Consider the following 27,040-nt stretch of genomic DNA (forward strand, 5'->3'; position numbering starts at 1 on the left):
ATTTATCATTGGCAGCACCTCCAGCTCATCCCTGACTCCAAGAGCTCCAGTGTGAACCCAGATTCACAATGCAGTGTGTGCATCTCTCTACAACAGCAATGTCATGAAACCCAAACTCTCACCAGTAACACTTCACCATCCAGGTGGCACTTCTAAAACTTGAGCCACTGGCAAGCACTGAGGAATTTTGCAGCCTGAATCTCTGCAAACTCATAATTCAAAGGCGCTCTTTGTGTGTTTTGGAATGTCTGTGGGAAAATGCTGCTAATATTTGATAAGAGCTTCTCAACAGGAACAAAGGTCATGATTCCCAGTTCACCCATCATCTTCTCCCAACAGTTACCAACACAGCACTGAACCAGGGATGTAGAGATGGTTTATCTGGGTAAATCACAGCCGGCAGCTGGGGAGCTGAGAGAAGGAAAGGGCAGATCCTGAAGAACTTGGGGAGTGGCTGCACAAGCTGACAGGCATTAGGTCACTAGTAAAAAAACCCAGTCAAGTCTGAGGTCACACCCGTGACAGTGGGACTTCAGGCAGGTCACAGAAACCAGAAATGAGTGAGGTAGAAAATGTCACATGAAGTCAGGCACGGGAGGCAGCTCAACAGAGCTTGGACTCTGCTCAGAAGACTTCCCAGGAACAGAGAAGTCACTGTCGAAAAAGGCTAAAGGGGACTGTTGGTAGCTGTGAAACATTTGGAAGGGAAGATGTCACCCTCCTGAGGCAGTTGAGGCTGTCCCATCCCTGGAAGTGTCCAAGGCCAGCTTGGACGTGGTTTGGAGCAGCATGGTCTAGTGAAAGGTGCCCCTGCCCATGGCAAGGGGTGGAATGAGATGACATTTAAGATCTTTCCAACCCAAACCATCCCGATTTCATGATTTGGATAAGACAACAAACCCCAACCCTTAGAGTTCCACAGTGTGTCAAACAGCATATGGAAATACTTCCCAGACGTAGAGGGGATAAATAACTTCTTCACACAAATAAGTTGCTGATACACCTCCAGTTACATGGAGCACTTCGCTTCCTCACACTGGGAACACCCCCAGGTTAAGCAGTTCCCAAGGCACCTCCAGTTCCTTCCCCGGCGGGTCCCTGCCTGGCACTCCCGGGACAGTCCATCAGCTCGGGCTGCCCCGTTCCCCCGACTCCAATCCCACCGTTCCGTCCCGCCGGGCAGCACCAGCCCAGCGCCCCGAGCCCACCCCGGTTCCCCGAGCCCACACCCGGGGGGGGGGGGGGGGGGTGGGAAGCTGCGCCCCCGGCCGCCGCCCCGCGGGGTCCCTCGGGTCGCCCCACGGCGGCTCCTCCGCCCGGCCGGCCGGAGTCCTTCCCGCCGCACCGGGAGGGCTTGGAGCGCCGAGCCCCGCGGAGCCTCCGCCGCGGGCGGGCCACGAGAACCACCCCCCGCCCGGGCCCCGCCACCCGCGCCCCGCGACCGTACCTGCTCCGCCGGCGCTGCGCTCCCCGGGCGGGCCGGGCCGGGCTGGGCCGGGCCGGAGCCGCCGCTGCTCTCCCCGCGCCCGCCGCAGCTCCTCCCTCACGGCACTCGACGGCCACAACCCGACCCGGCAGCGCTCGGCGCCGGCACCGCCCCGCGCGGCTCCGCCCTATGGCCGCGCCGCGCCCGCGCCGCTTCCGGGGCACCGCGGGCCCTGGAAACCGCGTGGCGTTGCCAGGAGGAAGCGGCGGGCGGGAAGAGTGGCGGGACAGTGGCCACGGAGGTACCGCTCCCGGCCGGGTTGAGCATCAGCCGGGCTCAGCACCCGCCGGGGTTCAGTTTCAACCGGGGCTCAGCATCCTCCGAGGCTCAGCTTGGCACTCCATTGGGACTCAGCATCCTCCGGGGCTCAGCATCAGTCGGGCTCAGTACAAACCTGGGCTCAGCACCCAGTGGGGCTCTGCATCCTCTGGCGCTCGGCATCAGCCGGGGCTCAGCTCAGCACCCCACTGGGGCTCAGCATCCGCCAGGCTTCAGCACCCAATGGGGTGGTCCCTTCCAACCCAAACCATTCCTTGAGTCTCTGGAAGAGAAGCAGAAACCCACTGGGGTTGTCACCTGGATGCTCCCAGGCTCATTCTAGTGAAGAACTTGGCATTTTCCCGATGGATGTTTTAAACTGGCATATTCATAGAACCATGGAATCCCGGACTGCTTTGGGTTGGAAGGGACCTTAAAGACCATCTCGTTCCCTTCCTGCCGTGGGCAGGGATACCTTCCACCCAACCTTGCTCATTCCTTGAAAATGTTTAAAAACACCATGAGGAAAATCTTCCTCCCTGGTGTGCAGGCCTCCAGCCTGGGGACAATCCCATTATCCAGCCACACACATAAACAGCTTGCCAGCATATGGGCCCTACCAAGGATAAACCAAAGGTTTATTTGGAAAATGTGTTCAGATCCATAATTTAGGCATTACAATTATTTATTTCCCCTACTACCTCGTAATCCTGAGACCAAGTTTGGAAATTTTCCCCTGATGCCATAGTTAACTGGAAAACAAAGCCCAGTTCTAATAAAAATGGACATTTCACTTTAGGTTTTTGCTTTCTCTATTCAGAGCTATATGCATTTGCCTGACTCAGTATAGATTTATTAAAAGCTTAATATTTCTTATTAAACCTTTTAAGTTGTCAATATCAAAAGTAGAATGTGTCAATCCAGCCACCTGAAAAGCCTGTCCTGGCAGCATCCTGTCAAACCTTACCCTGAGCCTCTGCTCCACAATGAGTTTATTTTGCTTATTCTTTGTGCTATTATCTGTGGAAAATAATAATAATGTGGATATCACAATATTGACAATATCTTTGATGAAAGGGAGAGGCATTTTTGCAATTCAGCTTCCATTTTTTTATGCTCTGAACCATCTGGGCATTCCCAAAGAACATCTTAATTCTGAAAAATTATTTATCATCAATTTTAGTCCGAGTCGTTCTTCTGCTAAGTCCTATTAAATGTGTGGATTCTCATTAGCCCTGCGATAATCCCTTGGGAGTGTATCTGAACACCAGCCTGTGTGTTGAATGAAGGCGGGGGGGGGGGGTCAAAGCTGAGCCAAAAACATTTGGGGTGAGTGAGGAGCACCCCAACAGAGGTTCCTTGCCTCCTCATCCTCAGCCCAGACAGGTGAGATTCCAGCCTGATTCCCAAGCGCCTCTTTATGAACAGAAAGGAAACATCCTGCTTTTCTTTCTGCATCTCCGGTCGGGATGAAGCGGCTCGTGGCCGCAGGGCGGCTGGATCTGGTGGGCAGGACAATTCCCCTTTGTCCGGAGCAGCCAGAAGGACAAAGAAGCTCCTGTTGAGGATCGGGCACAGGGAGGCACCACCCCAACATGCCAGCGTGGGCAGGGGGACCCTGCAGACAGACTTCATATCCCTCTGAGTAATGTCCGAAGGGGAAAAAAGCAAAGTCAAAGGAAAGACAAAGCTTAAAAGTGCATGTTTTGGCAGAGGGGTGAGAGCAGAGGAGGTACCAAGGTCTCACTCGTCTCTCTTCCAATAGAAACAGCCCTGTAACCACTCAATCCAAAGCAGGAATATACACGAACAGGTTTGGAATTTACCAAAATTAGTAGTGCTCTAGAAGGAGTCGAGTGTATCTCCCTTGACACAAGCAGGCAACACCTGAACTCTAAAGCAGCGTCCACAGCAGGGAGGCTGCACTCCAAAGACTGGGAAGTCAACAATCACAGCTATAAATGGGACATGGTCTGGTAACAGAAAAAGCCTTGAAAATCAGGATAAAACTATGAAACCCCCTCATCTGGGGATGAGATCCCTGAGATTTGGCAGTGGATTTCCCATGGCGGGTTAAGAGATCGGCAGCCTGGCAGCTGATGGCTCTGCTCCCCTCCCCTCTGTCTGTGTCCCCATGGCCCAGACATCTGCTGTCCCCGCCGAGCAGCTGCCCCCCTGTGCAGCCCTGGCTGCAGGACAACAGCAGGAGATCCTTCCTTCCAGCTAAATCCAACAGAAATGTGCTGTCTGTCCTCTTTGGACTTGAGGGGAGAAGGGAGCTTTTGAGCTTTTTCTGCCAGTAAAAGCTCCAAAATGCTCTGGAGCAGCAGCAATTTGTAATTATCCCTATGAGAAAAAGGAAAAGCTTTAGGCTATGGGGATGAGATAGGATGGCATCTGTTTCATCACTGTCTCTTGCCCAAACAAAGATCATTTTGCCCTGTAAGATTTAAAATTCAATATATTAGGCTCTCAGGAATTCTTACTTCCTAAACACTTTGTTTGCTCACTTTGCAGCTGTTTTTGGAGCATCCAACAGCTCCTGCTGAACCACATGCCCAGTTGTGCCAGCAATGACCCCCTGAGCTCTCATTTGTGATGTGGTACATCCAACATCCCCTGGGGAAAAGTGTGGGTGCCCCAGCCTGGGTCAAAAGGAGCTCTTGGACCTTCAGGCATGAATAGCAGGCTCAGCTGAGAACAGTTTATTGCTCATTAGTGCTCGCAGGGCTGTGATGTTCTCAAGGTCAGGGGTCAGATAAATAATTTGGACTACTGGAAGAAAATTCCATGTGTTGGGATGGAAATAAAATCTGCTGGGGTAAGTGGGATGCCCTCACTGCCCATGCCTGACCCTCCAGCACTGCTGGGTTTGAGGAAGCCACGGGGATTCAGCCGGTGACACGGCCTGTGATTTTGTTGAAGCTATTTCCTTACCTGTCAAGATAACACAGACTCAGGAAATGAGCAATTCCAGCCTCTCGTCCATACATTTATATATTCTCTTCACGTTTCCTAGACGAACTGGTCCGAGGCAGAAGGCGCCTTGCCTGGTCCCTGGCACAGCCCAGCGTTTGTAGCTGAAGCTGCTGCTGACATCTATGGTCAGCCTGGGGTACTGGTGTTTAAAAGTGTCGGAGTCACGGGCTGGGTTGGGTTGGAAAACATCCTTCAATTCCTCTCAGTCCACCCCCTGCCATGGGGTGGCCACTAGCCCAGGGTGCTCTAAGCCCCATCAAACCTGGCCTTGGATGCTTGCAAGGATGGGGCAGCCACAGCTTCTCTGGGAAATTTGTGCCAGGGCCTCAGCACCCTCACAGGGAGGAATTTCTCCCCAATATCCTGTCTAGCCCTGTCCTCTGGCAGTGGGAAGCCATTCCCCCCGATCCTGTCACTCCAAGCCCTTGTCCCAAGTCCCTCTCCAGCTCTCCTGGAGCCCCTTTAGGCACTGGAAGGGGCTGTCAATGAGTTGTGGTGTTCATATGGATTTAACCAAAATACCATTTACTATAGAATAATCCCTTAAAATCACAAGAAATTACCTCAGAAATGAAAACTGCTCTGAAGATATAAAAGTAATACTGACTGGATTTCCAGCTGATTGTTCCACTTAGGAGTTTCTCTGGGCCATACCTCTTGCCCTAAGACTGTAGAAATCCCCTTTCACAGGGAAAACCTGTTAGGTGCTGTAGCATTACACCCAGTACAGTGATACAGACAATTTATCTGTAAATTAATTTTCAACACTGTAAATGACCCCTCTTTAGCACATTAAATTTCACTATTAATTATACTGTTGGACTGAAGCACTTGAGATTGATGGAAATCCTTCAGCACAGGTGTCAGCATGGGTGCAGCTCTCTCAGCATTCTAAGACCCACACAGTGGCATTTTAAGGAGATTTTTATTGGAACAACAATAGCTAAGAAAAAAAACCCCAGAAAACACAACCAGGCAAGGACTTAGAAATCTCTTACAAGGCTGGGCTCACCTATAAATTTTATTTTGGGTTGTCTGAAGCTCCTGAGCTTTAGCACTATCTTCCTTTCTGATTTTTTTCCCTCGTTTTCAGAAGAGCTGGGTGCTGTTCCTGTTTCCCTATAGACTCAAAGATTAGCAGCAGGGGCACAGCTGGAGCTAAATCAGCTCCAGCTCCAGGGAGGGTGGGTTGAAGGTCACCGTCCCATATTCCTTTTGGGGCAGGAAAGAAGCCAAGTAAACATCTTCTCCTGCATTTTGTTCTTATTGGAAGCTCAGCTTTAAGACTGCAGGTCCTGTTGTAAATATTTGGATTTTATCTGTGCAGATGGAGCATATTTATTTGTTTATTAGAGGCAAAAGCAGTTTAGTTGCTCCTTAATACCAAGTTTTGTTCTTTCCTGAGGTTCCCAGCAGCGTGGGTGTGTACCACAGAGGCACATATTTGATCCCAAGCTCCTCTGTGCACCTCACATCCCTCCACAGCCTCGTTGTGTTCCAGCTCCATCAGATTTTATCTGTTTAATGATGTGTGAGAGCAATCCAGCACATGAAGGACATAGAGCTGTTGGAGTGAGTCCAGAGGAGGCACCAAAACGTTCAGAGAATGGAGCAGCTCTGCTGGGAGGAAAGGCTGGGTGAATTGGGATTGTTCAGCCTGGAGAAGAGGAGCTTCAGGGTGACCCAACTGTGGCCTTGCAGTACCTGAAAGAGGCAGCAAGAAACATGGGAGAGAGGCTATTTTTACAAGGGCCTGGAGTGCCAGGACAAGAGGGAATGGTTTCCCACTGCCAGAGGGGAGGGTTAGATGGGATGTTGGGAAGGAATTTTTTTCCCCTGTGAGGGTGTGGAGGCCCCTGGCACAGATTTCCCAGAGAAGTTGCCCCATCTCTGCAAGTGTCCAAGGCCAGGACTTGGGCTAGTGGAAGGTGTCCCTGCCCATGACAGGGGGTGAGCTCTGAGGTCCCTTCCAACCCAAACCATTCTGGGATCTGTGATTCAGGTCTCCATGAGCATTGCTCCTTGATGGGCAGCTCCTCATCCTTCCCCCTTCCCACCTGGCAGCTGCACAGCCCTGATGGAGCAGCTGATCATAGATAACAGCTGAGGGCATGCAGGTGATAAGCAGATCTGATCAGAGGCCAGAGGTGTTTGCTGTCTCCCAGGCATTTTTAGAGGAGAAATGGAACTGAGGATACGCTGGTTTGGCAGGGAAAGGGACAGGAAAGAGCTGCCACTAGTGCCACCATGGGACCTGTCACTGTGATGATGTTTTGTGGGATGTTAGGGCAAAGAAGTCTGTTCAGATTTTCCCCCTTAATTTACATAATATTTTAAAAATTTCTATTAAGGAACAATCAATTGCTACTTCTCATTCAAATTTGAATTGCTTTTCTGTAACAACTCTCCCTTTTATCAATAGACTTTTCAGGAAGAGGTTTTTACAGCATTCACTGCTTTCCCCACCAGGCTCGCCTTCAAGAGCTGCCACTAAACTCTCCTGATGTTCTAATTTTAAATTTTAATCTCCTCCTAAATTCCCCTTTTCATCTGCTCAACAATATTATGTTATTTCAGGGAGCTTCTGAAGAAGAGCACAAGTAGAACCCCTGACGTTAAGACATGTCACAAGGCCCCACTTGGTTTTTTCCTATGAATTACCCCAGAAGTTATGTGGCAAAGTTATAACAGCCACCATAACAAGTTTTATTTAGTTTTAGCCATGTATTGGTCCCCCAGTTTTCAGAGTTCTAATTCTTTAGAACAACCAGTTTGTTTTAGTTAAACTTCACCTCTAATCAGAGCAAGTTTCAGCTGCCCACCCACCTCTCCAGTGCCTTTCCAAATCCAGTTTCCCAAGTTTCCCATCTTTGGACAAAGAAATTTTCATTAACAGCTTTTACTACAATTAAGACACAACACAGGTGTGTGCTCAGAAGGCTTCAGTTTATTTAAAAAACGAGGATCTGCTTTTCAGCAACGGAACAACCACGATCATGCAAGTCTTGCACAAAAACAAGGTAGGCAGAAGATGAAAGACAAAAGCTGCCCAAGATGCAGGAGGAACTCATCAAACCAAGATAAAAATTTGTGGTTTACAATGAACATTAAGTTCCAAAAGTAAAGATTAAGTTCCAAACAGTAAAAATTAATTAATTTCTCCAGTGTCCGTGCCATCTCTCAGACTTTTAGTCTTGTACAAAAGCTGAAAGGAAGCCATAAAAAACTGTAAAGAACTATGCAAATGTACAAACCCCTGCTCGAGTAGGAGGAGCATTTTAACATGAAAATTGAGGTCACATCACATCTACTCTTCCTCCGAGCACTCCCCCTCTTCGGCAGGATCCAGTGGCAGGGTCCGAGCTCTGTAAGAAGCATTATTTCAGAAGAATTAGCAGAAACCAGCTCTGGTTTGAAAGGCTAACAAAGCCCTTTTCCCAAAGCCCATGGGACCCAAATGACTTAGTTAGCCTCAGACAGCACCTTGAGGCATCAGGACTGACTGGGACTACTTTATCCTGTGTTCTCTTCTCACCACCTGGTACTTGCTCGGCCCAACAAACTCCAAATTAAAGGGATGAAAGTTTTCCTGTGCTACAGGAAATGTTTTCTGTTTCACCAACAGGAAGGGATGCACATAAAAGCCTTTGTCTGCTTGTCCTGCTGGACAGTTTGGGGCTGATTCTTGTAGGCTCCCCCTGGCCTCCCACCTATCTTTGGTGGGAACGTGGAGGTTCAACCCAGAATTCTCTATGGAAAACAGAGTGTCTGTGAGACAGTATTTTATACTGCTGCCTTTTTAGTAAAGGCAGTAGTGTAGCCTACAGGTTAATCTCTGAGGTTCCAGCTTGGAAAAGCCATTCAATTCCTGGCACATGGAGATTGTTAGTGCTCTCCTAAGCTTTTCCAAAACTTTGCTGTGCTGGCAAAGTTATGCCTGAGCAGTAAGAACTTGCCTCAACTACCAGTTACTCGACAAGGTCCCTGAAAACTTTGCCAGACTTTGCTGAGAAACATCATTTCCATGAGGATACCCAGGTCAGGAGACACACTTTCAACTTGCCAGCAGTCCCTTGCCCCTTCAAAGATGAACTGGAGCTTCACAGAGAAAAAGTAATCACAACTTGCTTCCCCTTGTCCCAATACCCACTCCAGGCCGCTGGTCCCGGGCGTGTCTCCATCGGGTGCCCGGCTCTCCTTGGATGGGAGCTTCAGGAAGTCGCTGATGCCCCTTTGCCAGGCGGGCACCGGCCTCACACAGACCCGGTTCAGCCCCACAGGGCGCCTGTCACCTGCGGGGAGTGCTATGTCAGCCCTGCGGAGGGAGCGGGGAAAGGAGGAGGAAAAGAGGGAGGGAGGAAAAGAGAGGGATGAAATGAAGGAGGGAAGGAGGGAGGGAGGGAAGGAGGGAGGGAGGGAAGAGAGGAGGAGGAAGAGAGAGGGAGGGAGGGAAGTAAAGAAAAAAGAACGTAGTGAGGGAGAGAAGGGAAGAAGGAAGGAAGGAAAGGAAGACGCGAGGGAGGGAGGAGAAGGGGCCGAGCCGGGCCGCGCTCACCTCTCCGGCCGGGCAGCGGCGGCCCCGCGCTGACGCTGCCGCTGCTGGAGCCCAGCGCCTTGCGGGGAGCGCGGGCGACCAACACTGCGGAAACAAGGGGACAGCGGGGCTCAGCAGCGGCGCTCGGGATCCCCCTCAGCCCGTCCCGTCCCGTCCCCTTCCCGCTCCACGCCCCTGCCCCGTTCCCGCGGCCCCGCACCCTTGCGGAAGGCGCGTCCGCGCTGATCCACCTTGGTGCGCGCCATCCCGGCCCGGCACTGCCCGGCCCCGCCCCGGCAGGTCCGCCACAGCCCGCCAATGGAGCGCGGGGCCGCCCTCGTCCTGCTCCCCTTCCCGCTCTCCTCTGCCCGGGCGGGATATTGGGAAGAAATTCCCTGGGAGAGGAGAGAGGCACTGACACACAGGTTGCACAGAGCGTCTGTGGCTGCCCCATCTCTGGAAGTGTTCAAGGGCACGCTGAACGGGGCTTGGAATAACCTGGTCTAGCGGGAGGTGTCGCGGCCCATGGCGCGGGGTTGGAATGGGATGGGATTTACGGTCCCGTCCATTCCCGAACGGTCCCAAACCATTCCCGGACTCTATAAACCGGCCCCGGAACGGTCGCTCCGCGGCCGCGTTCCCGGGGGAAGGGAAAGGAAAAGGAGGGTGTCGGGCGGTGCGTCGGCGTTTCCCGTCCCCCGCGGAAAATGGCGGCGCCCAGCGCGCTCCTGGCCTGGTGCGTCCAACACCTGCGCGGGGACTTCGGGCTGGACGTGGGCGAGGACGTGGTGAGGTGAGCGGGGTCGGGGCTGGGCGGGGCCCTCCTGCCCTCTGGCAGGGGCTCCTCGGTCCAGCACGGAGGAAACACGGTGTGTCAGAGCAGCTGTCGGGCATTTGCTCGGAGTTGTCGCTCAGGTGGAGATTTGGGGAGGGGAAGTGGCGGGAGGTGGGATGTGGGGTGACAGAATCACAGATTGCTCTTAATTGGGAGGGATCTTAAAGGTCATATCGTTCCACCTCCTGCCATGGTCTTACCACGGTCTCCACAGAAAGCTGATCCGAAAAGGAAAGATAAATGACACACCTGTGCGATGAGACCTCGGAGCATCCGCCCCTCACCCATTTTTATCCACCCCGGCCCGTCGTAGGTACATCTTGTCCATCTCAAACGAGGATGAGATCCGGGAGTATGTTGTTGACCTTGTTCAGGGCACCGACGGGAAGAAGAGCTGGTTTGTGGAAGAGCTGCTGAGCAGGTGGAGGAAATCTGCCCAGCCGCCCTCCGAGCCCTTCCCCGCCTATCGGAAAAAGGACGGTGAGTGGCGCGGAGCGGAAAACTCTCAAATAAACTCGGTTATTGCGGCTACAAACAATTCCGTGCCACGAATCCCTGTATGGATACCAGTCCCATTCCTGACTGTTGGGACAGTTGAAAGCCCATTTTCAGTCATGAAGTAGAGTCCAGGGACATCTTTCTTCTGCTGGCATTAACCTAGCTCTCTCTGTGCTTGCTCACACTTCCAGAGGCTTCGGAAGTGCTGCGGGCTGGGGAGCAAGGGAAGAAGGGGAAGCGCAAAGGGCGGAACAAGCAGGAGACCCTGGCGTACACCGAGCCCTGTGCTCACAGGGAGGAGGTGAAAACCCCACTGGACCTGGCCAAGGTGAGTGTGGGGGGTACACCAGGGAGGCTGGGGGCCACTGGAAAGGCTTGGAACCTTGAGCCTGGGGAAAGAGGGTGTCAGACACTGGTAAAGATGCAATTGGAAAGTGGAAATGAGTGTCTGAGACACGTCAGACTGGGATGCCCCAGTGGGCACTGCTCAGGTCACACCTCAAATCCTGCTGTCAGTTTTGGGCCCCTCACAAGAAAGGCAGTGAGGTGCTGGAGCATGTGTAGGGAAGGGAACAGAGCTGGGGAAGGGTCTGGAGCACCAGGAGCAGCTGAAGGAGCTGGGGAGGCTCAGCCTGAACAAAAGGAGGCTCAGGGGGGACCTTCTGGCTCTGCACAACTCCTGACAGGAGAGGCAGCTGGGGAGGTGGGGGGGGTTGGCATCTGCTCCCAGGAAACAAAGGACAGGATGAGAGAAAAATGGCCTCAAGCTGTGCCAGGGGAGGTTTAGGCTGAATATTAGGGAAAAAAAATCATGGAAACCGTGGTCAGATACTTGAATGGACTGTCTAGGACAGTGATGGAGCCACCATACCTGGAGGGATTCAAAAAACATGTGGATGTGGCACTTGGGGAGGGAGGAAGGGAGAGAGAGAGGAAGGAGGAAGAGGGAGGGGGAGAGAGTAGAAGGGAGTTATGGATTGGTCTCTGATCTTGGAGGGCTTTTCCAACCTAACCATTTCCATATTTCTGTGATATCCAGGCTGGGCAGAAAGGTTGTGTCTGTAACTGGGAGTAAAATAATCATCAGGTAGCAAATATGCCAGCATGGATTTTTCTCCCCCAGAAAGCCTGAGAGGAGAGAGCAGGAGAGAAGGAAGTTGAGGCTGTAATTAGGAATAAAAGGGATTTCTTTAAATCAGATATGAGGGTGGGGGATTTAAGCCACCAAGTGGTTAGAACATCCTTTCCTACTGTATTTAAACTATCTCAGTCACACCAATTAAAGCTTTAATTAACAACTGAAACACTTCAGAAAGAAACTGTGGAATAAGAGCATAGAGACACTAAAACCTGAGAAATGCTGCAATTCCTGAGTAAGGAGTGGAACTTGAATTCACGTTTTTAAATGGAACTTTATGGAGCAGGGAGGCTGCAAGGGCTGGAAGTATTTGTAAAAGTGTTTATAGGATAAGCCACAACATTTTTGAATTGGTGGGTTAAAAGTGGACAGTGATGTTCCATTTCCTTGTAGTTACCTTTGAAGTTAATTAAAATTTTTAAAAAAAAAAATGGGCGCAAAATGGCCCACAGGTCACAGGGTCTCTCACTTTTATAAGTTTTGCCCCATTTGCATATTGGGGTTAGTTGTCCAATTCCAGCTTTAGCCCATGAAGTCCCATCCTTCTTGTTTTCTCTCTTCAGTCCACATTGTTTGTGCTCTTGAGCCTGAGATTTGCATTGGTTGTCCTTGGGCCCCCAGCTAGAGAAGGAATTATTTTGTCTACCTATTCTGTGAAGAGAGCTTACTATCTCCTCATATGAAGCCCACACACTAAAGCAGAATAGAATCTGAAAAATATCAAACCTAAACCTGAGGCATTGGGAGTAGCTGAGCTGCTGTGTGGAGCTGTTAAACAGGCGTGAGGCTGTGCAGGGCACAGATAGCAGCGCTCGCTGCCCAAATCCCACCAGCTCCAGCTGGCATGGGTGGCAAACTTCGAGTGCATCCTGGTGTCCTTGCTTTGTTTGGATTTCTTGGAGCTTTTCTGGCAGGCCTGAGCTTGTCTTTCCGCTCAGTCTGGGGTCTGGTCCAAGTTTCATTCCAGTGAGGCAGAATAACACTTGTCTGAGCCTCCTGGCCTGCTCAGGGGTCAGTGCTGGCTCTCTGCTGTCTTTTCTGTGCTGGGAACACAGTTTGTTTGTTTAATTTTTTTCCTTCCCAGGCCCAGGAGAGCAGCAGTGGAGTCAGCAGCAGTAGCATTTCCTCTAAGAAGAAGCCCAAGTATGTCAGCCTGTACACGAGGGAGGGCCAGGACAGGCTGGCCGTGCTCATCCCGGGCCGCCACGCCTGTGAGTGCCTGGGCCAGAAGCACAAGCTCATCAACAACTGCCTGGAGTGCGGGCGCATTGTCTGTGAGCAGGAGGGCTCCGGGCCCTGCCTGTTCTGTGGGGCCCTGGTGAGTAACCAGGAAGTTACTGCAAGTTACTGGGCAAGAGGCTGGTGAGGGGCTTGGAACACAAGCCCTGTGAGGAATGACTGAGGGAGCTGGGGGTGCTCAGCCTGGAGAAAAGGAGACTCAGGGGTGACCTTATCACTCTGTACAGCTTCCTGAAAGGTGGCTGTGCTCAGGTGGGGTTGGGCTCTTTCTCCAGGAGCTGACAGAACCAGAGGACACAGTCTCAACTGCCCCAAGGGAAAGACAGGTTGGATATTAGGAAAAAGTTATTTACAGAAAGAGTGATAAAGTTTTGGAATGGCTGCCCAGGGAGGTGGTGGAGTCACCATTCCTGGATGTGTTTAAAAAAAGACTGGATATGGCACTTGATGCCATGGTTTATTTGAGGTGTTGGGGCATGGGTTGGACTCGATGATCTTGAAGGTCTCTTCCAACACAGTGATTCTGTGAATTCTTTGCCCTGCTTGGACCTGGAGAAGTTGGCTGAATTAGCCCTTCAGATAGACGTTCCTCTTGCAGGGTTCTAAATCAGGGAAGGAAAGAACCTGTTAGGAGTTTTCTCCCATAATTTACATGGCTTTGCAGCTTATCTGGTTTCTGACAGTCTCCTGTGTGTCAGTGCAATGTCCAAAATGCAAGGCTTCAGCCCCATCCCAGGCACAGCCCTGGTCACCTCATCAGGAGCAGTGTCCTGCTTTTCCTTCAACTCTTGTGCAATATGGATCCTTTGGGATACCTGTTAACGCCCAGATTCAGTTCAAAGGGCACCCTTTGGAGAAAGGGGACAAGATAATGATGGCAGAGGAAATTCTTCTTCATGTGAGAGGAAATTGTTAGCTGGGTAGAGGAAAATGTTTTAAAGCAGATTGGTTACTCTTTTGAAAGATCAATTTAACTCCCAGTGGCCAAGAAGGGAGAGAAAAACTGTTGAGTTAAGGGTTGTGGTTCTGTCTGGGATGGTTCTGAGGTCATCTTATGTCCTTTGAGCTCAGTCAGCAACATGTCCACCCACAGAACAGGGAGAGACCAAACTCTACATTTCTCTTTTAGTAAAGAACAAGCTTCCAGGATTCTCCCCATGTCAGTAGGGAAGAGAAGGAGGTGTGGATTGTCACTGCCACTTTAAACAGCCTGAAGTGTTGTCCAGGGCTCTGAAGCTGGTCAAGCTGTGACATCTTTCACATGTGATGTCTTTCCCAAGCCTTCATTTCCTTCTTTTCCTCAGGTGTGCACTAAAGAAGAGCAGGACATTCTTCAGCGGGACTCCAACAAGAGCCAGAAGCTGCTGAAGAAGCTCATGGCAGGTCAGTAGGTATTCCATACCTGAAATAGAATGTATCCAAATGGTTTGTGTGCATTGTTTCCTTCAGACTTCACTGAGCCACTTGCCCTCATTGCTGCCCTTTGTCTGGCATTAAAAGGATGGATTGGAAGTTGGTTCCTTGGTTCCTCCTGCAAGCCCTAGGCAGCATTCCCAGGCTTCAGCTGAGGTGACAGTGGCAAGTGTCAAATGGCAGCATGTGGTGTCCTTTCCCTGAGGCCCCAAGGCTGCTCATTTGGCATTCCAGAATCAATCTCATGAACTGGATCGTTGTAGCAGTCCTTGAAAATTAGGATAAGTCTCCTGTGGAATGTGTGCTGTGGAGGATAAAGTGCTCCTGTCTGATTTGCTGGGCTTAGAGAGGTGGTGGTTAATATTTTCTAATGGCTCTTCTTGTCTCACACTTACCTTGGGAGCTAGAAATAGGCACAGAGCCAAGGAAAGCAAGAGGAAATAGTGTCCCAGCGAAGACCTGTGCATTGTGGGGATGTTTGTCTGAGTTTAGCTGAACTACAGCCAAGGTCGTGGTGTTCTTGGTTGGAAAATACACTTTGCTGAGGAACTGGGAAATATTTACTCCAGATCTGGGCTTCTCCTTAAAGCTGTGGAGATGGCAGGAGGATCGAAGTCCTTGAGAGCACCAGCCAGTCTTTCTATCCTTCCAATACAGATGTTGGCATGTTTTAGGATCCCTTTTCTTACCTGTTTTATCTCTTTCCCTCCTGCTCCTGCCAGCTCTTGTTTTATTATCTGTGTAGGTAAAAGCTGGAATGTGGTTTGCTGTTCGTCTTGGAAGTAAAAATTGTGGATCAGCGACCAAAGGGAAATACAGGAAACGATTTCCCTGAAATTAAGGCATTTCCCAGTGTGGTGAAATGCACTGGTTTGTTCCATCATGGCCTGGGTTCAAACCTTTTTTTGTGGCGTTTTTTGGTTGTTCCCTGTTGGTTGGGTGGGTTTGGGCCCCTTGCCAGGAGGGGTGAGAAGGAAGAGCATTTGCTGGGAATAGATTTCTCCATCTCTGGAAACAGCTGGTTTGGGGAATCTTATGTGGTGTGTCAGAACAGGATATTGTTTGTGGGAGGCACAAAGAGCAGTAGAAGGCTCTGGGTCTCCCTGGAATCTGTCCTGGGCAAGAGGCTCTTTGTGGGGGTAACAACATCTGGGAAGGGTTTGGCTTTTAGGAGAGGACTCTTAAAAAAGCTGGTTGTTACTGAAGAAGAAAAGTCTCCAGACCTTAGAGCCCCTCCCAGTGCCTAGAGGGCTTATGAAAAGGAGGGAGAGGGACTACTTAAATGGGCAGATAGTGATAGGACAATAAGGAATGGTTTTAAACTAAAAGATGAGAAATTTAGATTGGATTTTGGAAAGAAATCCTTCTCTGTGAGGGTGGTGAGGCTCTGGCACAGGTTTTCCAAAGAAGCTGTGGCTGTCCTATCCCTGGAAGTGTTCTAGGCCAGGTTGGATGGGGCTTGGAGCACGCTGGGATACTGGAAGGTGTCCTTGGTGTTCCACCATGGCAGGAGTCGAAAGAGATGAGCTTTAAGGTCCTTTTCAACCCAAACCATTCCATGATTCTATGGCCTGAGACACATGGTTGGTGATGGGAGGAATTTTGACTGCCCAAATTGTTAAGGAAGGGTGAAGGAAACCCAAAGGCCGAGAGCTTCTCCTTAAACTCTACCCAGACTTTATCACTGTGATATTTAAGTGATTCCTCCTCTTTGGAGGAAGGAGTGTTTGAAGTGGGCTTGAGGGAAAATTGTGGCTTCAACCTCCCCAGAAAGATGCTGATCTTGCTGCAAAGCTGTACTTTTAGCTCCTGGCATGGCATTTAGTTTAGAGGGCATTTCTGCAGCCTGGCCCACCCAAATGGCTTTAACACACTGACTGCTGAGCTGTGGTTTGTTTTGTGTCTCAGGTGCCGAAAGTTCAGGGAATTTGGATGCCATAAGCAAAGGCTTGCTGCCTCAGCAGGAAGCGAGACTCAAATCAGGCCTGGAGATGGCTGTGAAGCACAAAGACAAGCTGTTGGAATTCGATAGGACAAGGTAAGGTACTAGGTGGGAGACTGTCATGAATAGCATAAATGACCTGGCAGGTGAGGTGCCTTTAGCAGAAACACTGGGAATTCCTTCTAAAACCCAGACTGCAGCCACTGACACCTTAACTATGGCATTTGGTGGGACAGGAGTGAGTCTCTGGAATGGATCCCTTTTGGGTGTCCTTGCTTTTTGTACCTGACTGTCCAGCTCCCCAGAGAGATGGGAAAGAGCAGGTTGGAGGGTGGGTTTGAGGTTCTGCCATGGTCCCACTGTGCTCCTCTTCTTTCCCAGCGTGCGTCGGACCCAGGTCATTGATGACGAGTCAGATTACTTTGCCACGGACTCCAACCAGTGGCTCTCCAAGCAGGAGAGGGAAGCACTCCAGAAGAGGGAGAAGGAGCTGCGGGAGCTGCGCCACGCCTCTCGGCTGGCCAAGAAAATCACCATCGACTTCGCTGGCAGGCAGATCTTGGAGGAAGACAACAACATGGCTGAGTACCACAGCAAGTGAGTGAGAGCTGGCAGCGTGCCCAAGAACAAGGAGGTGCAAATCCTTATGCAGAGTGGTCTGACATGCCTGTTAAAGCTGCCTGGGAAAGAGGTGTTTCAGAAGGCCTGTCTCAACAGAACCACTTCAGCTCGAATTCACACCAAGCTGAGTTTCTGCACTAGAGAGCAGTGACTGCTCAAACTGGAAATCAGACCGAGCAAGGAAATAATTTAGGTGGGGGGAATGGGGCAAAAATGCTTTGAGTCAGAGTGTGTGGGGAGAAGGGAGATGTTCTCAGGGAAGCAGGGAATGTTCATCCCTCTTGTTTGTGCTTGCAGACTGGATGAGACCATTGCGGCCATGAGCTGTGGTGCACTGAGTGAGCCAGCCAGGAGCCCTGGGGCAGAAATGGCACCAAACTCTGGGGTTTTGGTGAATCCCCGTCTCCTCCAGCCTGCTCCTTTGGTCAGTGGGGCTTCCGTGGTTTATTCCAGAGTAGTGACTAATTTTGGGGAGTTGAGCTTGAGAATTGTCAATTCCCACACATCTCTAGAAGGGGATCCTTTGAGGAAAAGATCACAGGATGGTTTGAGTTGAAAAGGACTTTAAAGATAGTCTCATTCCATCCCCTGCCATGGACAGGGACACCTTTCACCAGACCAGGTTGCCCCATCCAACCTGACCAAGAACACTTTCAGAGATGGGTTGACTTCTCTAGACAACCTGTTTCAGCATCTCACAACTCTCACAGTAAAGAATTTCTCCCTAATATCCAATCTAACTCTGCCCTCTGCCAGTGGGAAGCCATTCCCCCTTTTGCCCCTTGTTTCTCACCCCCTCTTTCCTCTCTTGTATCCCTCACTGGCCATCTCAGTTTGCGATAGAGAATGTTTGACAATGCCCTGTGGGTTGGTGGGTTGGTTTACTGGAGTTTTAGCATCCTGTCTCCTTTTCAGGCATGCAGAAGAGTTTCTGAGAGTCAGCCTAAGCTTTCACCTCTATTTTTTGAAGCCTTTTCTGCCAGATTTCCATTTTCCAAAGAGCATAAGGGTAATGAAGGAAAACTTCAGATAGGATTTACACTTGATTTGCACACATTACTCCTGGAGAGGTGCTAACCTTTTTCCTGTTTTTTTTGAATGTTCTCAAGTGGGTGGACCAAACTGGTTTGCTCCCGCAAAGGAAAACTGTTCATTCCATGGAGGCTGGAAATGAGTCTGGCTCGGAGCGGAACCGGCTGCGGATTCAGGACCGAGAGCTGCAGGAGATCTCGGATGATGGTTGGTGCCTCAGCCTGCACCAGCCTTGGGCTTCTTTGCTCGTGAGAGGAATCAAAAGGTGAAGGTGTCCCAAGCAGCTCCTGCTCCACAGGGGAGGTGGGAGGTTGTGTTCCTCAGAGGATCTCTGTGGACCCACTGGCCCTGTGCATTGACTGATACCTGTGGTAGCTCCAGGTGTGGAAGCTGTACTTCCTCTTCCAGTGGGTTGATGGGTTGAGGAGCTGGAGAATCTTTTTTTTTTTTTTTTTGAGGGGGTAGTACCTAACTTGTAAGGGACAAGTTTTTGCACAGTGGGTGAGTGTAGAGAGAGGCTGAGATTTCACTGCTACAGTTGGGGCGTTCCTGTGTGGAATTTGAAAAGCAAATAAGGTAATCACTTGAAATATGTTCTTCTGGGTTTTTGTTCAGCATAAAGGAGGCAACAGTGGCACCAGGTTTTGTTTAAAAGAAACCCAACCCTTGCCACTACCTTCCCCCTCACCCTGGGCTAGGAATTGGGTTACAAAAAGGAGCTGCTACTGTTAATAATGAACAAAGAATCTTCTTTAGCCTTTTTTTCCCTTCACCACATTTCTCATTTTGGAGGCCAAAGCTTTTTCACTTCCCAAACTAAGGATGCTGTAAATCTTAATGTGCCAGGATTCTTCATCTAAGTGTTCTGGGGATGCTCCAGCCACTCTGGTACAGCTGCAGAATTCCAGAATCTCCAGACAACTGTTCCATGCAGAGACCTAGTCCCTTATTACTCCCTTGATTGTTCTGTGTGACTTTGGGAGCTTGTAAGGGACTTCTGTGAGCAGATTGTCCTGTATATGTGTTCTGCTGGTCCTGCTGGGGATTGATGTCCTCCTACACCCTGAGGACATGCTCTGCTTTATTTGTGACATTATTTTTTTGCCTATCTCGGCTTTTCTTTGTGGTCCTGACACATTGCTTGAGTTGGGATAATCAGGGCAAAGCTTAGCAGCAGGAATTGACTATGTTTGAATGAAAATGTGGGTGATTTCTGCTGAAGTTTTAGTGCTACATTTTCCTCTGTTCTTTAGGGTGGAGGGCAGGACCTGGTACACATCTCATCGAGGGAGGTTATGGATTGCAGCTACTGCTAAAAGACCTTCCCCTCAGGAAATCTCAGAACTGGAAGCCACCTACAGAATGCTGCTCCGAAAAGGTGAACTCTTCTCCTTGGTTCTTGGAGTGATTTGGTACATTGAGCCACCTAATGAGCAATGTCAGAAATCTCTCTCTGCTGAGTAGGGAATGCTATATATAAAATTAGATTTCCCAGCCCTAGTCCTTCGTGAGGAAGATCCTGACCTGGAAAAGGCACAAAAAAAGTGTTAAAATTGCTGTATGTGTTCTTGTACCTCAAAAAGTAGAGGTGCCTGGAGGAGAGAGGGAAGGGCACTTGGGGATTGGAAGACCCCAGCTGTGTGTGGGAATATGGGCTCCCTGAAGAGATGTTTCTTTTGCTGCAGATGTGGAATTTCCAAGTGATTATCCCTCAGGATGCCTCCTGGGCTGTGTGGACGTGACTGATTGCTTATCACAAGAGCAATTTCAGGAGCAGGTGAGTACAGAAATGAATCTTTCCACACTTGCATTAACCAGCAGGTTTTTAAAGCGGTGGAACTTGCCTCTGGAGAAGACATTGAGTGGAAATTTTAGATTGTGTTGAGAAGACACAAGTTACTGCAGGGATTTATGTGGCAGAGGACATGAGGGGGCATGGCAATTCAGGACAGCATGGAAACATGGACAACTCTGCCCCACTGGTGGTGCTGTGCCTCGGGAACCTTGTCCCTGCCCTCTGGTGTCAGGGGCACTGACTGCCCTGGTATAGGAGAGAGTGCTTGGCCTATGCAGAGGGATCATGGTCCAGAGCTGCTGGATCTGCCTGGTGCTTCTTACAGGAGCTGGAGGTCACAGTGGCCTCACTGGTGATGTCACACTGGCCTAGCTGGTGAGTGTTGTGCCCTATTTGGGGCACTGAGTGACCTGGAGACGGAGCCATGGCAAGGTGAGCTCTTTCCCACTAGGGAGGATGGACAGGAGAGCCACAGGACTACCTGTAGTGAAGCAAGGCTGGAATCAGGAGTCTTTTGAGAAATCTCAACCCATAAAAGTCCATGGGTGATGATGATGTGTGTCCAGATGTGCTGAGAGCATTGGCAGGTGGCCTTGTGAGGCCACTCTTAGCTTGGGATGGTTATGGAAACCAGGAGAGGACTTTTTGTTGCACCCATGGTTAGAAAGGGAAGGAAGGAGATCTGGACACTTCAGGCCAGTCAGCTTCACCCTAGTCTCTGGGAACCTCGTAGAGAGATTGCTCTTGGAAGCCAGTTTTGGGCACATGAAGGAAGAGGACATTAGGAATAGCAAGTGTGGATTTACCTAAGAATAAACTCATGCTTTACTACCCGATGACCTTCTTAGATCCAATAGGTAGAGTGGAGAGTATCTATTAACCTGCTGTCCTGGAGTAGGCACGAATCCCAGAGGAGTCATAACCAGTAGAAGCTGGTAACTCTATGCATTGGTTAAACCACATCTAGAATACTTGGGTCACCATAAAATTGTTGGTAAATTGGAGCAAATCCCATGAAGACCACAAGGGTAGTTAGGGGCTGGAGCCCTGTGAGGAGAGGCAGGAGACACAGAGATCTTCCACTTCCTGCAAGGAGATTGTTGGGAGACAGAGCTGGGCTCTGTGCTGACATACATGGCAGGAGGGTCATAAATTGAAAGGGGAGGGTTCAATGTGGCTTAAGGAAACAAATTACCATAGGGATGGCCCAGCAGTGGGGCAGGCATTGCCCAAGGGGTTGAGCAGTCTTCACCTGGGAAAATTTTCAAGACCCAAGAGGACAAAACCATGGGCAGCCTCACCTGAATTCAATGTTGGCTCTACTTTGTTTGGGAGGTTGGACTAGAGACCTTCTGAGACCTGAGTCTGATGCTGTGACTGACTCCATGCTCCCAAAATCTGGAGGAGGAGCTTTCCTAGGGGTGTGTTTTATGGACTTACAGAACCTGCACTTAGCACCAAGCACAGCATGGCTGTTCCTGATCCCATTTCATCCCTGTTCACTCCACTGCCCCTTGTGCATGTCAGGTTTGAATCACCAAGCCTTGTAGGGCTTGATAGTGAGCCATGACCATCTTGTGAGGTGGAATAGATGGGTTCCTTGGGAAGGAATCCACCAGGATGATCTTGCTGTGAAGAGCTGGAGAGGCAGCAGGAGTTGGGGCTGTTTTTCAGGAAGTGCTCCTCTGGCTTTCCCAAACCCTGTGAGGTTTTTACCTGGGAGAGATACCTGGAAAGACAGGGATGAGGTTGTGTCTCTTAATCACAGGAGGAAGGCAGAGAAGTTAGAGTATGAGCAGCAGAGGGAGCTTTGGGACTGGAATACCATGAAACCTACAGAAATATTTGGCTTTGTATGGGAACAAACCTTGGGAGAGAGAGAGGAAGGGGCACCGAGGCCATTGTAGGGATTTTCTTTTGTAGCATCCACTAATTTGCAGTTTGGGCTTCAGTGTAGGTTCCTGTCCATCTGCTGCTGTCTGTAACAGTGGTGGAAAAATAGATCTTGGTCTCTTACAAGTACTTTTCTGTTTGTCACAATCCCTCCTCTTCCTTTGTGGATGTGTTGTTCAGGCATTGGTGGAATGGCTGTGACAGCATCTCTGATCTGGGAATGGTGCTGTAGGTAACTAGCTTGAATCTTCCCATGGAGAAGCAATTAACCACATTCTCTGGAAATCCCTCCCAGTTTGTGGGCACTGCTTGGCTGCAGAGGGACTGGAGGCAGAGCAGTGTGTTCCAGGAGCACCATTATCCAACCTGTTAGTGACAGATTTCTCTTTCTCCTTAATGCAGTGGCATTTCCTGGGTTGCATTTCTCTGGCTTTTTGCTGCTCTCATATTGCAAACTACTTATAATCCTTAATTTTCTGTGGTGATTTTGTCTGTTTTTCCCAGGATTCCTTGAAGCAGCAGTAATTTCCCTTATTATTTTAGCTTGTGAGCTAAAATCCAGAGATGTGAGCCTTTCTGCAGTTGCTTTCTGAGGAAATGTCTCTTTTTTTGGGCTCTCAGGAACAGCAAGTGCATCTGAAGGAAGCTGAGCTGAATTTAATTGCAATTGTCAGCAAGATGACAAAGTGTGCAGCACCAGCTCAGAAATCTGAGTTGGGTCTTGCCAGGAGTAAGAAATTCCTGTTGCTCACGTGGGTGTTTCAGCCCAGGTTCATCAGCAGGGTCAGCACTGTGATCCAGCCATTTCCTGGTGTGCAAAGATTCCTTGTAGCTCAGGGAGAAAGGCAAGGAACATGATGCTTTTTCACCACTTAGGGCTTGCAGAAACATTGGGTATTTTCAAGGAATGTGTGAGCAGGCGAGGGGAGGTGATGCAGAGCAGAGACCTCTCGGGGATTGAGCTCTCGTGGAGCTTTTCCAGGCGCTGTGCTTTGACTCACACCTCTCCTCCTCACCACCTCCCATTTGAGGCTCCTGCATGTTCCAGAAGAAATCATTTCACAAGTTCAGGGTGAGCCTCGCTTGCAGGTTATACCAACCTCCCGAGGATGAAATAGTTCCTGGCTTGCTCGTGGTGTTTTGATGGTGATCCAGTGTTTTTTGGCAGCCACAGAAGTTTGGTTTGACTCTTGTGACTATTTGTTCTCATAGGCAAGGGAGACTCTTCCTGGTCATAGGTCTGTTTTTCTTCATCCTGAGGGTGTTCACCTGGAGAAGAGAAGGCTCCAAGGAGGCCTTAGAGTCCTCTCCAGTACCTAAAGGAGCTCCAGGAGAGCTGGAGAGGGACTGGGGACAAGGAGTGCCAAGACATGGGGAAATGGCTTCCCACTGCCAGAGGGCAGGGTTAGATGGGATACTGGGAAGGAATTCTTGCCTGTGAGGGTGGTGAGGCCCTGGCACAGGTTGTCCAGAGCAGCTGTGGCTCGCCCATCCCAGGAGGTGTTCCAGGCCAGGTTGGACAGGTCTTGGAGCAACCTGGGACAGTGGAGGGTGTCCCTGCCCATGGCAGAGAGTGAGAAGAGATGAGCTTTAAGGTCCTTTCCAACTTAACCCTGTCTGTGATTCCATGGTGTTGTGGTCTGTCCCATTACTACTGTGACTCTCCCATTACCTCTCAGCCCTTTCACTGCTTTCACCCACTCCCTGTTTAGCACTGTCTGCAGATTTAATTTCCCTGCTGTTTGCATCCTCTCTTGAGTTGCTAATGAAGATGTTGTGGCACCCCACTGGTATTTTTCTATCATTATCCTCATTAATTTTTTTTTTTTTTTTACACTTGTGCTCAAAAAACCAAAATTAAGCAACACTGCCCCGGCAGAGTCAGACCCATTCCCTGCGAGAGCTCTTGCATTATGACCAGGGAGGGGTTATTTAACCACATTTTTACTGCACATGTAAGCCTGGCCTTTCATCACCACTGAGAGGGGGCAGTCCCTACCTCCCTCTGCCCTACCTGCAGCATTTGAGGCCCGACTGACGTTGTTGAGATGGTTTGCAGATCCTGAGGATGTGTGGGAAGTGATGATGGAACAAGATCTGTACTGCTGGAGCTAGCAAGGAGCAGAGGAAGAGTAGAGATGTCCTTGGGATTAGGATCAGTGGCACGTCAGGTACCCTAATCCCAATTATGCTGCCTATTGCATGAACTAGTTAAATCTGCTCCTCTGGGTCTCTTTCCCATATGAAAAATAAAGCAATTCTTCCAGTCAGAGGTTATTTACACCACATCTTGCTGCTCAGAGCTGTGATCTTTGGCTTGAAGCTGCTCTGGCAAGCAGAAGTTGTGTTCAGGTAGGAGGGTCCAGCCCAGGTATCCAGCGTCACTTGCTCTGTTTGCAGGGAGCTGCAGCAGGAGCTGCAGCCTGAACTCAGCCCTGGTTGCCTGGTGCCTGGAGATCCCTCTGAAATCTCAGGATTTCCAGTTGAGCTTTGCACTTCTTCCCCCTCCTCAGAGTACATTCTGGGCTCATTTCCTTCTCTTCCTGGCAGCAGCCCAAAAATCCCTGCTCAAGACCAGAATGATTCCTTTGTTACTCTTTTCAGCTAGAGGTGACCTGGAAACATTCCGCCCCCTTGGAGATCCAAGCCTTCACTATGGCTTTTCCTTGCTCTGGGGCTGACGTCACTGACACCTTGAGCAGAGCAAGGAGCTGCCCTTGTTTTCCTGCACGAGGTGTCAGTGACTTCAGCAGCGCCCACTTGGGATCTGTGGGACGGGGCAGGCAGGGCTTGGCACAGGACTAAAGCCAGCAGGGAAGTGTTTACATTGATGCCATTTCCATGTGCTCTGAAGTCCATGTTCATTTTGCTAATGACTTTGATCTGAGAGACTATTTAACTGGAAAAAGAGTGTTTCCTGCTGCTGTTCTGGTGGTTGATAGGTGTGTTTGGCTTATTTCGAGTGCAGACACACGCCAATACCTGGATGGAGCTATTATACCAGGCTGAAATATTGGCTAATTATATTTGATGGGAGTTAAGTGTTTATTTTTCATTTCTAGGTGATCACTTAGTGTCCTAAATCTGCTTGGGGGAACATGTAGAAGCTATTTTTGTGCCACGAGATTGCAACTATCATTTAAATAGGCTCCAGCTTTCCCACTCAGGAAATCTGGGTTTAAACTCTTGGCCTCCTCTTCCCTCCCTGGTGAAAAGAGCAACAAAAAAAATGAACTCAGGTGCCCAGTGTACAGAACTTGGTTTAGATTTTCAAATAGGAGTGAAGAGTGGTAGAGACTTTCTATATTTAGACTCCAGAAGGTGTGTGTTTAAATTATCTCCAAATAAAGGAACAATAGCCCTCTGGGAGTATTTTCCTAAGGAGTTAATGGGAGGGAGAAACACAAACATAGACATTGATGTGTACTTCTAAGAACAGTATAAATGCATAGAGACTTTTTATGAGGACCTGGTCCCCGAGGGAAAGGTTTCCTAGTGCAGGCTCCGAGTGAGACAAATGCCTGTTTGTGTGGTGCTGTGGCTGTCCTGCCCCCTTCCTTGCCTCCACCACCGGGATATTTGCCTTCTCATTCCTGAGGCACCTCTCCCAGTGAAGGATTTTTAGCTAGGTCAGATATCCTTTCTTCTGGAGCGGTCTAGGTGGCTGTTAATGATTGCAACCCATGAAAGGCCTTTGAACTTTACAGGGCCCTGCATTCTCCTGAGCAGAATTTGTCTTTTCTGTATAGCCAGATGCTAGATCCAGTGGTGTCAGGCATTAGGCTGGCTCACAGGGTGATGCATCTCTTTAATTCAGGTTCTCACCCCACAGAATCCCTTGATTCGTGGTTCTGGGAGCAGAGCAGGAATGCAGCTGGTTTGGATTAGAGACGGTAAGAGATGGGGGAGTTTTTCCATATTGGAAGTGCTTTGGTTTTCATCAGAGGCTCTTCTGGGGCTCCAGCTGCCTTGCATAAGCCAGCAGGTTTGCTCAGGTCACTGCTCAGGCTGCTAAGATGAAGGAGAGATTGTCACTTGATGATGATTAATTTAGGAATGCATTAGCATGCCAAAGAAATCGAATGATAGAGGCCTGCTTGCCCTCTCCTCTGGTTTCCTAGACCCAGGGGAGAAAGCAAAGCCAAGGCTGAAGCATATGACTTAATTAATGATGACTGTGGACTTTGCCTCTGCTACCATTTCAGCAAACTACTCATGAGCTGGCAGGGCCTTTTCCCTCTCTCAGATGTGGTCACTGATACTTGCTGCCTTCTCAGTGTTTGGGTTTTATTTAATCTTGAAACTGAGGGTTAGATAAAACTGACCTGGAGCCCCAGGTCAGGTGCCCCACTGCCTTCCCATCCAGGTTGAGCCATGACCACCCTTTCCATGGTGACCCCAAATGACGTGTCAGCTGCAGAATACAACCCCCACAGTACATGCAGAGTGTAAGCAAGCAGAGGACTCTGCTTGCTTAAGCTTTTGTTGGTGTGTCGTTGATTTCCTAACCCTGAACAGACCGGTTGCTCCAATGCGTTTCCTGGTCTTGTGAGAGATCCCATTCCATTCGAGGGGTTGAATCAGTCCTGGGAGCAGGTGCTGGCATCATACCTCCTTGGGGAGCAGCAGCAAGGGTCAGCATGGGGAGAGGCAGCTTCCCAAGTGAGCCAGGGCAGGGGCAGGGCTGTGTTCCCAACGTTTGGGTTTTCCGGCTTGGTTGTGTGTCCTACCCCTGTGCTTCCCGGTTCTGATTGTGAAAGGACTTTGTGAAGCTGCTTGAAGTCTGACTGTATGTAGCCAGGTGCAGCTCCATGAGGTACCCTGGTTCCCCTCATCTCCTCCTCCCCGTTGCTTTTCCCTTCTCCTTGCCGATGCTGTGGGCGATGGGGCTGAGCTTAGCCCTGCCCTGCTGTCCCTTGGCACAGGGGGATGAAAACAGCCCTTTCAGCCCAGTAATTCCCAAATATTATTCCAAGTCCACCCGGTTTCTCCTGAACTGGTCGTCAGGCACTCAATAAATATCTCCAGCCTTTCCAGGGTTTACCATGGGCGGGTGTTGTCCTGGGCTGGGATGTGAGGGCAGGAGGGTGGCTGTAGGTCCTGGGCTGCCGGTTCAGGGAGAGCTGGGGCATGCAGTGGCTGCTGCTGGCACTACTGAGTCCTCTGGAGCCCTGGCAGACTGCTCGGAGTGCACCAGCACAAGTCTGAATTTTAAATCTACATTTCAAAGTCCTGTTATTACTTACTATGTTTTAATTGCTTCCCCTGCCCTTGAAATCAAAGTACAGCCTGTGGTGTAGAGACACCTTGATGAGAGCTGGGGTCTGGGCTGGAGACGGAGAACACCCACCGGATGGATCCGCCCCACCAGGGAAGG

The 27,040-nt window shown here is 50.0% G+C and overlaps 3 protein-coding genes across 5 annotated transcripts in view; 1 reads left to right on the forward strand and 2 right to left on the reverse strand.

The window, feature by feature from the left end:
• CSNK1G1 (casein kinase 1 gamma 1) overlaps positions 1–1,532 on the reverse strand; it is a 101,303-nt gene extending 99,771 nt beyond the window's left edge. For both annotated transcript variants that reach the window (XM_053988445.1, XM_053988444.1), the window contains exon 1: positions 1,448–1,532. The gene's annotated coding sequence lies outside the window, so the exon portion shown is untranslated. The remainder of the gene's footprint in view (positions 1–1,447) is intronic.
• A 6,118-nt stretch (positions 1,533–7,650) lies between these two features.
• PCLAF (PCNA clamp associated factor) lies at positions 7,651–9,740 on the reverse strand. Of its 2 annotated transcripts, none has more exons than XM_053988343.1 (4): positions 9,509–9,740; positions 9,279–9,362; positions 8,874–9,038; positions 7,651–8,088 (listed from the first exon to the last, which is right to left on the reverse strand). In XM_053988343.1, the coding sequence occupies exons 1-4, from the start codon at positions 9,709–9,711 to the stop codon at positions 8,031–8,033; spliced, it is 510 nt and encodes a 169-aa protein (XP_053844318.1). In that variant the 5' UTR covers positions 9,712–9,740; the 3' UTR covers positions 7,651–8,030. The 2 variants fall into 2 exon arrangements, with proteins under 2 accessions (XP_053844318.1, XP_053844319.1); XM_053988344.1 differs by having other exon boundaries at positions 8,874–9,015; positions 9,478–9,574.
• Positions 9,741–9,761: 21 nt separating this feature from the next.
• Positions 9,762–27,040, forward strand: part of TRIP4 (thyroid hormone receptor interactor 4) — a 28,186-nt gene continuing 10,907 nt past the window's right edge. The window contains exons 1-11 of the mRNA XM_053988339.1: positions 9,762–10,050; positions 10,406–10,572; positions 10,782–10,918; positions 12,813–13,046; positions 14,272–14,350; positions 16,289–16,418; positions 16,704–16,919; positions 17,241–17,367; positions 18,053–18,240; positions 19,229–19,353; positions 19,661–19,752. Of these exons, the coding sequence (XP_053844314.1) occupies positions 9,965–10,050; positions 10,406–10,572; positions 10,782–10,918; positions 12,813–13,046; positions 14,272–14,350; positions 16,289–16,418; positions 16,704–16,919; positions 17,241–17,367; positions 18,053–18,240; positions 19,229–19,353; positions 19,661–19,752 (1,581 nt within the window). The 5' untranslated portion in view covers positions 9,762–9,964. The remainder of the gene's footprint in view (positions 10,051–10,405; positions 10,573–10,781; positions 10,919–12,812; positions 13,047–14,271; positions 14,351–16,288; positions 16,419–16,703; positions 16,920–17,240; positions 17,368–18,052; positions 18,241–19,228; positions 19,354–19,660; positions 19,753–27,040) is intronic.

This window comes from Vidua macroura, chromosome 12 (assembly GCF_024509145.1).
Source record: "Vidua macroura isolate BioBank_ID:100142 chromosome 12, ASM2450914v1, whole genome shotgun sequence".
Classification (NCBI taxonomy): Eukaryota; Metazoa; Chordata; class Aves; order Passeriformes; family Viduidae; genus Vidua; species Vidua macroura.

Excerpts from the sequence above, each read along its gene's own strand:
- PCLAF (XM_053988343.1), bottom strand. The coding sequence starts at position 9,711 with ATGGGGCAGCCACAGACGCTCTGTGCAACCTGTGTGTCAGTGCCTCTC. Across the intron at positions 9,039-9,278 it reads GCCGCTGCCCGGCCGGAGAG|GGCTGACATAGCACTCCCCG; the intron begins GTGAGCGCGGCC and ends CTCCCTCCGCAG. Across the intron at positions 8,089-8,873 it reads CCCGGGACCAGCGGCCTGGA|AGCTCGGACCCTGCCACTGG; the intron begins GTGGGTATTGGG and ends TGCTTCTTACAG.